The following is a 14,943-nucleotide window of genomic DNA, read 5'->3' as shown; positions in this document are numbered from 1 at the left end:
ATTTTCTCATGTCGAAACTGAAATGAGTGGAGCTTCCTGTAGTAAACACTCATCTCTCGTCAGTAACACCACTTTGTTGTTCCCCCAGCATGATGTCAAGCTCTGCTTTATGTGTGTTTGTATGTATCTGCTTATTGTATCCTGAGGGAGGAACTTACAAATCTTTCATCGCTGTCTTGTTGTGCCAGGTCAGACTTCCTCCTGAAATAACACACACACACCCTGCTGCCTGCGCCTGGTGGAGACAGAAGCTGTCTATTATGTCCCTGAACTGTCTGCATTCAATTTATGTGTAGTACCATGTGTTTCCACACTTTCTTATCAAGAAAATAAAGAGAAACTTTAATAATTGAAATTAATTAATTGAGTAGTTTAGACCTTTATCTGCCAAGACCTTAACTACTCAAGACCTTGGCAGATAAACATTGTCAGCTTTAGTTGATGTTGCCTAATAGAAAAAACTGCAGTTGGCTCACAGTAATCTATTGTCATTCAATGCAAAATTGAATAACTATTAAATTAAGAAAAAATGTACAGGCCTCTGAAAAAGTTTGCAGATTCTTTGGTACACTAAAATGTTTCAGACCATCAAGAGTTTTTAATCCCAGACAACAATCCCAGATTTTAATTTATAAAATAATTTATCTTTAGGAAATATAAGTAATTGCTCTCTACTCCTAGTCAGTAATTCTACCACCGTTGCCATTGAGTGTGTTTGGTAATTGGTTTTCTACATTCCTGCTAGAAATATTTTATGTGCAGATTTTTGCTGAATTCAATCGAGTGGCTAAAATCTTCATTCTATTTTTCTAATTGGAAAATTATTATTTATAACGTAGTTTCTTATGGAATTGCTGGGTTAGACAAAGACCCATGTATAGAGTTATTTTCTCAACAACTGCATAAAGTTTGTGTTATGAAAACTAAGCCTAAGTGGATTTGCAACAATTTAGATTCTGTAAGCGGATTCTGAGCTACATTTAAATCTCACAACATGCCATAAATCCACCTATTTCCTTCTGAAATCTGTCTACTGTGAGTTCCAGACAGGCCCTAAAAAGATGAAATTTTAAAAGGATCTTAGTTGAAGCAAAACTCTTGTGGTCTCGTTCCTCTATTCACCTCTTCGAAAACACAGTAAAAAGACTTGCTCTTTAATGCCTCCTATTCAGTTCTTAAAGAAAAGCAGCCTCACGCCAGGCCCTCGCTGTCCGCCCAGCCGCCTGCCTGCAAAGCGGTAGACAAAACAAGTGGGAGGCAGGATTTGTTTAGACAGAGCTCACCTGGCACACACGCAAACACAGAAACAGTGATCAGGCAAGCTCCAGGGAGGAGTAGAGGCAGCACAGAGGAGGAGAAGGAGGGGTGGCGCTGGCTGGGAGAAGACGGAGGTGAGATAATGAGTGTGTGAAGGAGTGAAGGGGCTCAAAAAGCAGAGCATGGGGTTTGACGTGTTACCCATCTACATGGATACTAAAAAAAAGTAAAGCGGATAAAGGTTTGAGGGGAATGATTGGTGCTCAGCCATATGTGGAGGGGCTTGTATGTGAGAAGGGGTTTGGAAAAAGCCTAATCCAGGACTTGCTTGTGCAGTAACCGAGGAGGAGAAATTCTAGGTTTTGTGTGTGTCTTGGCTTCACTTTTACATATCTTGGCATAGAAAAACATTTGGGTGATTTATCAATCTGGATGAACTTTGCTCAGCCACAATTACATGAAGCTTCAAAAGCCTAAAATCCCAAATATTAACAAACTGTCAGCCAAAATCATCCAGAATAAGGGAAATAAAGGATAATCTATTACTACTGGCACCATGAGTCAGCTAATATATATATATATATATATATATATATATATATATATATATATATATATATATATATAAAATTCCCTTCTCACCCACCGCGGGTGGTTCTTATCCTCTGAGCTCGGGTCCTCTACCAGAGGCCTGGGAGCTTGAGGGTTCTGCGCAGTATCTTGGCTGTGCCAAGGACTGCACATTTCTGGACTGAGATGTCTGATGTTGTTCCTGGGATCTGTTGTAGCCACTGCTCCAGTTTGGGGGTTACTGCCCCGAGGGCCCCGATGACCACAGGCACCACTGTGGTCTTCACCTTCCAGGCCCTCTCCAGTTCTTCCCTGAGGCCCTGGTATTTCTCCAGTTTCTCGTGCTCCTTTTTCCTGATGTTGCAATCACTTGGTATTGCTACATCTACCACAACGGCTTTCCTCTGATGTTTATCCACTACGACAATGTCTGGTTGGTTCGCCATTACCATTTTGTCTGTCTGGATCTGAAAGTCCCACAGGATCTTAGCTCTGGCGTTCTCCACCACCTTTGGGGTGTTTCCCACTTTGATCTCGGGGTTTCCAGTCCATATTCTGCACAGATGTTTCTGTACACTATGCCTGCCACTTGGTTATGTCGCTCCATGTACGCTTTCCCTGCCAGTATCTTGCACCCTGCTGTGATGTGCTGGACTGTCTCAGGGGCCTCCTTGCACAACCTACACCTTGGGTCTTGTCTGGTGTGGTAGACCTGGGCCTCTATTGCTCTGGTGTTTAGGGCCTGTTCCTGGGCGGCCAGGATGAGGGCCTCTGTGCTGTCCTTGAGTCCAGCTTTTTCCAGCCATTGGTAGGATTTACTGATATCAGCCACTTGGGTTATTTGCTGGTGGTACATCCCATGTAGGGGCTTGTCCTCCCATGATGGTATCTCTGGCACCTCAACCTCCGTTCCCTGTTGTCTGAGACATTCACTGAGCACATTGTCTGTTGAGGCTTTGTCCCTGATGTATTTATGGATCTTAGTTGTTTCGTCCTGGACAGTGGTTCTCACACTCATTAGTCCTCTGCCTCCATCCTTGCGGCTCGTGTACAGTCTGGGACTTATGAAATGTGCTTATTTTTCCTTTTTGTTTGTTTTGTTGTTTAGGCCATTGTCATACAAATTTTTAGACATCCCACAACATGACATTAATTTTACATAGCTGTAAGTTTGAGAAAGGACAACTGATAAAAAAAAAACTGAAGTTTTAATGACTTTATAAACTGTATTAATCATAAATTAAGTGTCAAATAATATAAAAACTATAAGCTTTCTTCTTCTCAAACCAAATAAAAACTAACATTTCTTTGCTTTAAGAACTCATTTTTCATTTCTGTTCAATCCAAGATGATAGGATAAAGTGGCAATATTGTTACTATTTGCACACCTTTTCGAAATGCCTATCACTTTTTGTCCCTGTAACAAAAAGCAAATCATCTTTCTAGAAACTCACTGGAAATACATTTAGTGACAGGACAAAATAAACATATAGAATGATTTAGTAAAAAAAAAAAAAAAAAAAAAAAAAACAGCCATAACGGAGTATTATAAAATGCAAACATGTAATTGCTATAAATTGAGCCTCGGTATCATTACATGGAGTTTTTCCATTGCATTCTACTTGACTGTGCTTGACTTTTCTCCACTCACTGCAGATAGTTTCCTCTCAACAAAAAGGCTTCAGCTGCTTATCATCTTGGCACAATGTCAAGTTTCAGTGATATAGATGAAGGCTTGCAGGGAACTAAACTGAAAAGCAAGATGGATTCCAATGGGAAATTATTGCATATTAGACCATTTTGATTAGGCTCCTCCCTACAATCTCTGAAAATGGCAAAATATAAGAGACAAAAGAGCAGAAAAAAAAATCTTAAATGTAATTTATTAAAAGAAAACTGGGTTACAAAACATCAAATCAATTTTCTTCTGCCAGTTAAAAGTTGGCTATGACTGAAATAAACTCAAAACTAAAATAAATTAAAGACTGGTATTGTCTTGACTTTCCCTCAACCTTTGCAATCTGGGAAAGAACATGTGAGAAGGGCCGTCAGGAGGGAACAAAAAGCAAGATGGATGGTAACTTCCCTCTAACCACACACACTCTCACAGTTACTATGGGTTGACCTCAGTTGACCCCACGGCCCCTTGACAGCCTCTCATCCTATTCACTGGGATTAGAGAGGGGTTTGTCCACGGGGTTTTATGACGGTGAAAACAGAACGAAAGTGGCCTCACAGTAACCCTTCGGCGACAACGTGGTTTTTCTGGTGAGACCGCTCAACAATGAAACATTTTTAACACATGTGGCAGAGTTTTGTTTGCTTGGACTAAGAATGACTCAATCTAATAAAAAATAATTCTTTTTAGTTCCTATTTTGGTTAAGCCTTTCTGAGGTCATTTCATCTCTTTCAGTTTCCTTCATTTCCACATGTTGATAATCTGCTGTGCTTGAGTTCATGTTGTCATCCAGATATGAAAAAATAAACACATCTTGTGATCCTCATACTGAAAGATATTTAAAACATTTCTGTCAGTCGTAAGATGACTGTTCATTTTTGGTAATAAAATGAACAGGAGAGTAGTAAACAAAACGAATCATCTATAAATTAATTAACAGAGCATCAATAAAACATACAGATGAGTATTAATTAACTGCTGCCACTGTAAGCCTAAAGACTCTTAAGTGTTCCACAGCTCACTCTGCACCTCTAATTATCTCTGTAGGCAGCTGTATACTGTAATAGACGAAGATGACGGGGCAGAAGCAGGGGTAAATTACCCACCAACAAACTATAGTTTTCTGCAGTAAGCTAAAAGATGCTGATGCTGTATTAAAGTGCAGCACTGATATGACATGCAAGCACACACACAAACAACTTCAAACAATATGAAGCAGAATATAAACTTCTGGTGTTTGGAAAATAACAACTAATTCCCACTGGTTATTTATCTTCAGCTCAGAGGTTAAACGTCATATTTAAGTCATATATAGTGCAGATGTGATTGAAGTGACAAAGGACCACCTTCTATCTTCCCACCATAGACCCCCCAACAGGATGGTAATAGAAGAAGAGAAAAGTCTCTGAAGCATACTGTTTGATAAACCAACAAATATAGACAAGCATTTGATGTTGTCTGGCAGCTTTTGTTTGGCAGCTGTGTCACAAAAAATGTGTCTGTCATCCACTTACAAAAAGTAATATGCAGAATCTGCCTCTACTGGGACTCAAAATGAAATCACAGACTGGCATAAAGCTCCCCCCTCCCTTCCCCATATGTAAGCTGCCTCTGCTGTTCATTCATCACCTGTCAGGCCCATTGGTGATGAATGAGAAGGCATTCACAAAATGAAGCCAGCATTGCAGAACCAAAGGAGGCATGTAGCGGAACTTATCGAGGTTGAAATAGAGTTTTACTGAGAAAATGAGGGTCTTATTCTGAAAGGTTAAACACATTAAATCCCTGTGATTCCTGACCACTTTCATACTCAAGTCAACTGTTCTGTCTCAGAACATTTTATCGCAACCTGTTCAATGTGAGATGAGCAGTACATCCATGTCTTGCAACCTTAGTTCTATACAAAGAGGCTTAAAGTGTTTTCTGAAGCTGGCTTATGATTTAAACTCCTGTTGGCCAGAAATAGCCTGGTAAAAACTAGACCATTGGATTATATTTTTCTTTTTATGAAGACTCTAGGCTCCCTGCTGTTGAGAAACAATTGCTTCCTGAAGGCAATTGATGTTTTAAATTTTGTCCAATTGATAATATTTATCTGTTAATGTTAATTCAATATATGGAAGCATTCACTTCCGCCAATGCCACTGCTAAAATTACAGGCAGACTACAATTCTCAAAACAGGGCAGAAAATCAATGTCATCATTCACAACATCTCCTCCTGTTCGCTGATTGGCCCGGTCAAAAATTGACAAGAGACAATCCAAGTCATGGGGGAGAAAGCCCACACACAATATGCCAGAAATGAGAATTTTTTTCAAGAGGAATTGCACAGGAAGGCAACGGCCAGACAAGAAACAAAGGAAGAAAATATGGGAAAACAACTCATCTCTCATCAGGTTTGTCATGCTGTGGGACTGTTTCTCTTTCATAGGCCCTTAAAGTCTTATGAGAGTGCATGCCATCATGGACTTTTACTATTTTAGATAAAAATCTCTCTGCCTTTTCCAGAAATCTGAATAACATCATGACATCTCTTAGCTAGATTCCTTCATCCACTTTTCATACCCTTTTAATCCATGCAATGTCCCTGCGGATAATACCTATCTTCAGTAGTCAACAGTCAAGAGGCAGCGTACACCAAATGGTCACCAGTCCCTCGGAAGATATTTCAGCTTGACAGTGATCCTAAACATACAGCAAAAATATCTGATAAATATTTAAGCAATCACATAATTAACCTCAGATGGTCATCTAACTCATTAGAAGATCTAAAACCTTTACTGGAGAAAGTATTCTGAAAGAGCATCAATGAATTCTTGCAACACAGAAAAGTTGCACCATAACACCTAAGCTTGGACCAGTCAGCTGAAATCTAAAATTGCTTTGCCTCTTCCTGAGTTAACCACTTTCTAGTCCACTCAGCAGAACTATTTGTGACAAAAAAAACAACACCCTCTCATACGTGGGGTAATTACAGCTTTACCAGCCATCCCTAGACCATGATCTTTAGCAGCTCATTAAACAGTATCAAGAATAGTATGCATGGGAGTATATTTCACACATCTGTTGTTCAGCAACTCTCACTATATTGTCACTTTGCTGTTTCCAACCATTACACCCATTAGAGACTAATTAACACTGTGACAAACATCCTTCCTGTTTTATAGCACCGTAAATAAAAGTGTTCTGACTTAATATGGGTTCCCTTCCTCTTGTTTGTGTTTTTTGTTGCTTTAAATTTTTTGAATCACTCAATTCAAAAGGCAGTTTTCAAATCATAACTTCATTTATAAATGGAAATAAACCTGTCTTAGTCATCCCAACACATCCTGAATAAGTAGTTACTGGCCACATTACAGCAACTAACTGTGATTATCCACATCCAAAACTACTCCAAGAGAGCATCAACAACTCATCCAAGAGGTTGCAAAAGAAGCTGGAACATTAAAATCACTGAAGGACTCGCTGTCCATTATTTAACAGTGACAAAAATACTGAACAAAAATGGAATCGATGGATGAATTGAAAGGCAAAATGAGCAAAATACTGTCTCAAATCTTAATCATCTCCAAGACTTGTTCCAAAAATGATTGGTTTTAATAGTTGTGTTTTGGTGATCAATATCGTCATTCACATCTCCTTCACAACTTGGTGATGGCATTGTTATGGTTTTAGCCTGATGCTCTAGTTTGGTACAGGACAATTTACCATAACTAAAGGTAACTAAAACTCCCAACTGTGTCTGAATTAAAACAGCTCTGCGAGAAGAGACCAAATTTCCATTTATAGTGATGTCAAATTCTTATATCCATTTACTGAAAACACTTAATGGAAGTCCTCGCTGCCAATGGGGCTCAACCACTTCTGAGCAGGGCGTTAGTTATTATTTCCACATAGTGGAACAGGTTTTGAACAGCTTTTTTAATAAGTAAAATACCAATTTACAAATTGCACTTTGTTTTTCCTCATGTTTTCTTTTTTTTTTTTTTTGACAGCTAAAGTTTGATGATCTGAATTATATTAAGAATGACAAACAAAGCAAAAACAGTAGCAACACCTATGGGGGTAAATAGTTAACTGTGGTTAAGTAATACAAAGGATTTGTAGTAGCAGATGAAAAATCCCAGCTCGTTACCTAACCAAAGTAACAGGCGGGTCCAAGGCACTGCAATGTATTAGCTTTCAAAGTGGCACCAGAAAACATGAAGCATGAATCTGCAGCAAATATTGTCCAACATATAGTAACCACATTATTCAAATCATCCGAGCCGCATCACCAATAACATATTCTATGTGTAAAACTACTTCACAGTAGCCTAACTGTACACCCAGTCGTTTTGAAGAACTTGTTCATGCAGATCGTTCAACAGAAAGTGACCAAAAGCAGGCCAAAGGTTCGGCTCATTCTGGCTCTTTATTCCCTCTCCGTGTGTTCGAGTTGTACATCTCAGAAGGTTTACGAGACAAACATCTGAGAGCGCATGCTGGAGCACGCCAGAGGCACGGGTCGTGATGCGACGCTGGACTGAAATTACACCTCAAAGTTGTTTTGAAAGACGCGCTTCATAACGAGCGCTCTCAGTTAGATTGAATCATTTCTTTGAAAGAGTGTGAGTTTTAACTGAAAATGCAAGGTAAAACGTGGAGAACCAATACGCAGAATAGTTATTTTATACATAGATTTATTTATATATATTTATATTCTTTATATATAAATACATATAGCGCATTTGTTTTATTTTATTTATTTATTAAGAGGTCCACACTTTTAATTAAAATGGTTACCTGAAAAGTCCGGAGAGCCCTTGGTGAGATCGCAGATGACGGTCAGACACGTTATTCCCAACAGGAGCGCAAAATTCACGGCTGAGATAGTCCAATCTGAGAATAACATCATTGAAACCTCGAAGTTTGTAATTTCCCCCCGAATCACCGAAAAGAAAAAAAAAATACAATAAAGTCCAGCAGCAACGAGTTCCAATTTCAAGAGATGTGTGATTCCATGTTTCTAGACTTCCATCATCCTCCCTCCACCACAAAGCTTCTTGCATCGACGAGGGCTGGGTTTGGAGTCCGTGTGTGTGCCGAGTGTTATTTCCAACCGCGCTTTGAAGGAGGAGGCATTCCACCTGCTGGAACTGCGCCACCCTGCATGCCCTCAAAGAGCTCAGGAAACACAGGGGGCAAAACACTCTGTTTCGAAATGACAATCTATACTGCACAATTTAGAATTCAACGACACTTTCAATTGGTTTTAGCATTTCATAAAATAAATAAAATTTATAGATTAAAAAAAAATAAAATCATTCCCCCATGCAACTAAACATTCGTTGAGAAGTCACCTAGTAGTTAATTGTTCTGTGAAGAGCAGAGAGGTTTTTTGAGACTATTAATAATGGATGAGGCTGTAAAGACGTTCAAAACAGAGTTAAAATTATATCCCAAGCTTTGAGCACATTATAAAAAACTATCCAGATGATCCCTTAAAAATGAAGATTATTGAACAACAGAAATCATCCAAAAACATAGCCATGCGAACACTTGTCAGGGTGGGCAACGGCAGAATGGCCATTTACCAACAGTTGTTTAGAGATCCAAAAAATCAGGTGGGAGACTCCGTCAACAGGAAAACTTTGTAAATTCTACAAATCTGACCTTTAATGAAGACTGGCACCAAGAAAGCAACATTGTAAGAAAGCAGTAATAAGGTATTTTTTGGAGACACTACCGATGTGAGGAAGAAGTGTTCCAGTCAGATTCACCTAAAATGTAACTTTTTGGCAATTAGTTACATTTGCCAAAAATTTAGCTATTTTTGGTTTTCAAGTAGGTGTAGGTCGACTTGAAAACCAGCTAACATGAGCAAATCATGGTAATAATGAAACCTGAGTGTCGACAGGACTGTATCAGGTGGTGGCATCATATTGAGAGGATGCTTTCCTTTAACATGGAATTGGTAGGAACAGGAATGGAGTTAAAATTAGGCAATTCAGGAAAAAAAAAAAAAAAAAACAATGTTAGAGACTGCAGAAACTGGAGGCTGGAGTGAAGATCCACCCTGAAGCAAGACAAGTGGGAGGGTTCAGTTCAAAGCATATGCACACATTAAATTGAGTTTTTGTCAAGACCAAATATTTGCTGTTCACAGATACTCTCAGTCAAATATGACTATGTCTCAGCATGTTTGCAAAGAAGGGCTAAAAGACACATTCCCTAAGACTTGCAGATACACTTTGCAGTAAAAGGTGGTTGTATGAAGTGCAGACTTAGGCAGACTGAATAGCAATGAACATGCACACTTTTTTATATCAATGGTTGAACAAAATAAAAAAAAACAATGCATAATTTTCTTTATGCAGTGTTGAGTCAACAAGTAAAAAAAATCTTTTTAAAAGCGACCAGTCTGTAAGATAAGAGCTAAGCCATAACTTACTCCACAATAATGGCATTTTGGTATTAAATTAGCTTATACATTTGACTATTTCGGTGTGTTTTTATACCTTTCTCCAGCTCCTAAAACTGCCTTAAGATTATCATCTAAGGCATAACAATAGCAACTTTTACGTAGATTTTACGTTTTCGTTTCAATTAAAAAACACGTTTTGTTCAATTTTCTCCTTTGAAAACTTTAACAGAGAGCGGCCGATTTATATTAGAACAATTGCGCCATCTTGCGAAGTAAACACCTGAACTACAGTACACCGTAATCGCGTTTCGAACGTTTGGCCTTCACGGTTTCCGTACAATGTGACAACAGAAGGTCAGACATGGCGGTCTGCACTAGAGGACTTTATGCAGTGTCGCTGCGTTTTTGTCGAAAACTGCAGCACCAGAATGGACGTAAGTGACTTAAAGATGCTTGAAACTGTCTGCAATGTTGTTTAACTCGCTTTCACTCTTGGAATGAATAGACTCTTAGTTATATTTTGTTCTGATATCGCTAAGGTTAGCGTGGTTAGCAAAGCTAGCCGTAGAAAAAAAAAAATCAACTTGAGATCGTTTCCTTTTTATTTTCAGGGTTGTTTTCTACATCCATGTGTCGCCCTGCGACAGACAGTGAACCACCGAAATTTGTCCCTCCTTCCAAACCTGTCATAATAGATAAAACACAAACGGTGGCTTCCCTGAGAAAGTAAGATTATTCTCTCGTTGGGAAAAGCTTAAGATGTCACCTTATCATTTGTTATTGTGTTGGTTCAGCTTGTTTTATTTTCTGTCAGGTTTCTGAGCCCCGAGTTCGTCCCTCCCAGGCAGAGGACGGTTCCTTTCAAGTTTTTCTTGGAGAGGAAAGACATGATTCGCAGGAGGAAAATACTCAACATTCCCGAATTCTATGTTGGTAAGGGATTAAATAAGTGGATTGTGATTCCATTTAACATTGTTTCATCTGGACATCTCTCCTGAAATACTTGCTATCAGTAACAAGTTACTTAGTTGATTATTTTTTCTGTATTTACACGCAATTGTATTACCAAAAAAAAAAATGAAAAAGAGCTGCTGATCCTCCATATTGAGAAGATTCTGCTGTGATTCAGACATTTGCTTAGCATGTCTCATGAAACTTTTATAAATTGAAAAGTAAAACAAAAGAAGCGCCAAACAACTAAGCAGCTTAAATCCTGCGTTATCTATGAATAATAATGGGTCAGGATTTGATGTCTCAAAATGAACTGACCAAAATGGAAAATTAAAAAAAAAAGAACTTCCTTTGAGTTTTATACAAAAACAGTCTTGAGTCTGATGGTCCGTGACCATCATGCAACTATCTGGATGATGACTGGCACCTTGTCATCAAGGTTTGCATATAGTTCACTGGGGCTCAGCAGAATGAGATCATACTACAAAAGCTATTAGAGTGATGGAAAGAATTGAATCTCAGCTTTTTTTTTATTCAAAAGAATTATTGATATTAAAAAAGAATCAAACCTAATAAATATTAACAAAAGTAAAAATTGTGATTGTTAGTGAGCAGAGATGTGCCCCAATGTGGTTGTTGGTATTAGTATTATTACAAAAATGTATTATTTAATTAGCTTTATTAGTCCCAGTTAGTATTATTTTAATGTCTTTCAGGCAGCATTCTTGCAGTGACCATGGCTGATCCTAATGCCAGTGGGAAAACAAACCGCTTCGTTGGTATCTGCATCCAGAGGGGTGGAAACGGTTTGGGCAGCACATTTGTCTTAAGGAACATCATTAATAATCAAGGTAAGATTAGTTGTGCTGCATAATTCAGCATAGAGAAGCATATTTGGCTTAAGATGTTATCTAAAATTCAGTCCAACCCTGCAAGGATTTTAAAAGCTTTAAACACTTGACATAGTTGGAAACAGATTCTGTTCAAATGTAGAAAGAGTCTTAGATGACCGTGTTTGATCATGCATTGAAACTAGTATTATGTTTTTTGGAATATCTTTAAATGTAAACCTTTAAGTCAAGATTAAAAAATTATTTTTTTTTTTTTGTTTTGTTTTTCTTCATTCAAAATTTTGACTAAATATTTGTCCAGCCTGCTCGCTACTGTGTTAAATCATTGACGATATTTGGATGTTTCAGTTACGTAATACTTGCAGAATAATTTTGCTAATGGAAGGAGTGTAACAGTGCACAAAAGTGATGGTTTGGTAGGTTTTATCATACACTTTTTGTCAAGAGAAATTAGTAAAAATGTGTGCTTTTTTTTAACTAATTTCACACATTAGTAAAAATATCACACTTTGGAGTTGTTTTGATATTTGGACAAACCAGTGTCCCAGCTATATTTGTGTGTAGTATGTGCATGGCTCCTGGCTGAGCCATGCACAGCGAATGACTTCATTAATCTTTAATGACAGTAGTAGATTCTCTAGATTGAGCAATTTTTGCAAAATGTCATAACACACATTTTTGTGAAAAAAAACCCTAACAAATCAAACTACTGTTATTTATTTTTTTTTAAACTATTGGTACTACAATTAGTGTGCAACATCTTTTTATTGTATACTAATTAAGCATTCAAAGGATTTCTTTATTCTTCTATAATCTTTACTTTAGCTCAAAGCACCCACTGCATGGCAGATTATAAACATTTGCTTTTCTACAAATTTATCCTCCTCATGCCAGAAACGGCCAACTGTTTCAATCTAGAAAACTCCATATTGTTACATTTTATGATTGTAGGGGGAATAAAAACATTTTCCTGACATGCCTCCCAAATAACCTGATAATCTTTCAGTAATTTGTCGGCATCACAGATCAGTTTACAGATATCTTTATTCTTTAATTGTTTACTGGCCTTCTGAAATGGCCAGAAGATTTTTCTGTATCCAGAAGATTTTGAAATTATGGAAAAATGTGCTAATTTTATTGTCTTGCTGATTAATTGGTCAGTACTTACTGGTACAAGGAAGAAAACTGGTGAGCATCAGACAAAATGTGTGTGTTTCCAAGGTGTTGAGATCTGCTTCGAGATGTACAATCCTAGGATCCAGAAAATTGAAGTCCTGAAGCTGGAGAAACGACTGGATGATAACCTTATGTACCTTAGAGACGCTCTGCCTGAGTACAGCAGAGTGGACCCAGAAATGAAGCCAGTGCCTTTCTCCCCTACTGGAGAAGTGCCTGTTAACCCGGTGAGTGGTCTGCTTTAATTTAAACTGCTCTTTGTCGTGCCGTGTCAAATTGTTCATACTAATTAATGTCTTTATGTTGTTGTTTAAGTAAAACCTGCAGTAAAACAAAACAGTTGAGAAAGAATAATAAAAAAAAACAATTAAAAATTAAAACAATTAAGCCATTTTTTTCTCCCTCTTTGTTCTCCAGCTCAAAGTAAAAATGCATCCAAAGCCGTGGTCCAAACACTGGGAACGGCCCAAGTTCAACATCCAGGGCATCCACTTTGATCTGTGCATGACGCCCAATCAGATGGCGGGTGCCCAGAAACGTGCAGAGCCTTGGAGGGAGTATGACATGCTGCGGGAGTACGACACCACCGAACTAGAGGAACAGATCGTCAAAGAAGTGCAGGAGGAGATGAGCAAGTGACTGGAGTCTTGTTTTACCCCTCAGTGCAACCATGGGAGCAAACATTTCCAGCAACAAGAAATAATTGGAAAATAGATTCATTCAGTGTGTGACAATTAACTTAAAGGTCACTGAATAATAAGAACAAAGGAAGCAACATGAACATTTCATATTTGTCAGTGGATTAAGTTGTTTTGTATATATTCACTTTACTGTACAAGTTCCTTTAGCTCTCTAACTTGTCTCCTTCCAAACAAATTAAGTTACCATTCTAAAAATATTAAACTGTTGAACTTTTGGATTTGAGTTAATTGTCTTTTATTTAGCTAGTTTTTCCCTTGTTATTGCTTTTATTTTAATACAACTTGTTTTTATTTTCTACCTCTTTCTTTTTCCATATATTAAGCTTTCACTTTTAACTGTTTGTAACTGAGGGGTCTGCAGTGGCAATATTTTTTATTGTAAATTTATGAGACAATAAGAATAGGAATTTTTAACAGAAGGTTATAGTACCATATCATAGTTTTCACAATGAAGTAGATGACTGCTGCCTTGAGGGTGGTCCAGCAGACATATCGCTCTATAAAAGCGATATGTCAAAATATGGTCATTGCTAAAGAAACTGGCAACTAAAGCAAGTTGACTAAAAAAAAAAAATTGGTAGAAAATGGTGCTTGAAGAGTCACCCCACACATGTGCATTACAAGGGCTATTGGGAACTGCAGGGTTCCTTTGCAGTGCCAAATTAAATTTTTAGGTTTTCAAGGTCTGGAGAAGTGTGGAAAAAGCACATACGGGCATATCCCATTTTCCTTCTGTTCTACTTCCATATCTTCTGTTCTTCCTGTATTCATGGCTGTCCTGCCTCCTCTGTAGTAACTTTCTTTTATCAATACTTCCTTATGTTTATATATATATATATATATATATATATATATATATATATATATATATATATATATATATATATATATATATATATATATATATATATATATATATTACTTTCCTAGTATCATTAAAACTCTGCCTGCTATAGCTATATGGCATAAATTCATAGTGAAATCTTGTATTTTATAAAGAAGGTGAATGACAGAATTGTGGAAGGTTCGTTCTTTACTTTTGAGTTGTGGAATGTTAAGGAATCCCGCAAATACATTACATTAAGCCACTCCTGAAGCTCAAATGTCCCTTTACTATTTCTCAGTTGTCCAACACGTATTTAGACTTTTAATTAGGCTAATATGTCTATGTTGTTATTATTTATTGCAGTATGCCTGTATAACTTATTTGAAATCTCCTTTCCCTTCCTTTTGTGGAGCTTGTTAAGACAATAGATTCACTTCTACTTAAAAAAAAAAAGGGAGATGGGAAACACAAATTCAAAAATTTCACAAGGTGGCACTGTTCTACTTTTATTATTGCTCCTATAAA

At 37.6% G+C, this 14,943-nt stretch overlaps 2 protein-coding genes across 2 annotated transcripts in view; one reads left to right on the top strand and one right to left on the bottom strand.

Moving 5' to 3' along the window:
- Positions 1 to 8,557, bottom strand: part of LOC129375437 (protein eva-1 homolog A) — a 66,809-nt gene extending 58,252 nt beyond the window's left edge. The window contains exon 1 of the mRNA XM_055054520.1: positions 8,293 to 8,557. Within this exon, the coding sequence (XP_054910495.1) occupies positions 8,293 to 8,404 (112 nt within the window). The 5' untranslated portion in view covers positions 8,405 to 8,557. The remainder of the gene's footprint in view (positions 1 to 8,292) is intronic.
- Positions 8,558 to 10,243: 1,686 nt separating this feature from the next.
- mrpl19 (mitochondrial ribosomal protein L19) lies at positions 10,244 to 13,808 on the top strand. The gene is made up of 6 exons (XM_055054141.1): positions 10,244 to 10,347; positions 10,525 to 10,639; positions 10,728 to 10,846; positions 11,581 to 11,715; positions 12,937 to 13,118; positions 13,309 to 13,808. The coding sequence occupies exons 1-6, from the start codon at positions 10,275 to 10,277 to the stop codon at positions 13,528 to 13,530; spliced, it is 846 nt and encodes a 281-aa protein (XP_054910116.1). The 5' UTR covers positions 10,244 to 10,274; the 3' UTR covers positions 13,531 to 13,808.
- The last annotated feature ends 1,135 nt before the right edge of the window (positions 13,809 to 14,943 follow it).

This window comes from Poeciliopsis prolifica, unplaced genomic scaffold (genome assembly GCF_027474105.1).
Source record: "Poeciliopsis prolifica strain line A6 unplaced genomic scaffold, Auburn_PproV2 SCAFFOLD039, whole genome shotgun sequence".
Taxonomy (NCBI): domain Eukaryota; kingdom Metazoa; phylum Chordata; class Actinopteri; order Cyprinodontiformes; family Poeciliidae; genus Poeciliopsis; species Poeciliopsis prolifica.
The sequence above is the reverse complement of the archived record's forward strand: the minus strand, read 5'-3'. Positions and strand labels throughout refer to the sequence as shown.

Excerpts from the sequence above, each read along its gene's own strand:
- mrpl19 (XM_055054141.1), top strand. The coding sequence starts at position 10,275 with ATGGCGGTCTGCACTAGAGGACTTTATGCAGTGTCGCTGCGTTTTTGT. Across the intron at positions 11,716-12,936 it reads GAACATCATTAATAATCAAG|GTGTTGAGATCTGCTTCGAG; the intron begins GTAAGATTAGTT and ends TGTGTTTCCAAG. Across the intron at positions 13,119-13,308 it reads GAGAAGTGCCTGTTAACCCG|CTCAAAGTAAAAATGCATCC; the intron begins GTGAGTGGTCTG and ends TTTGTTCTCCAG.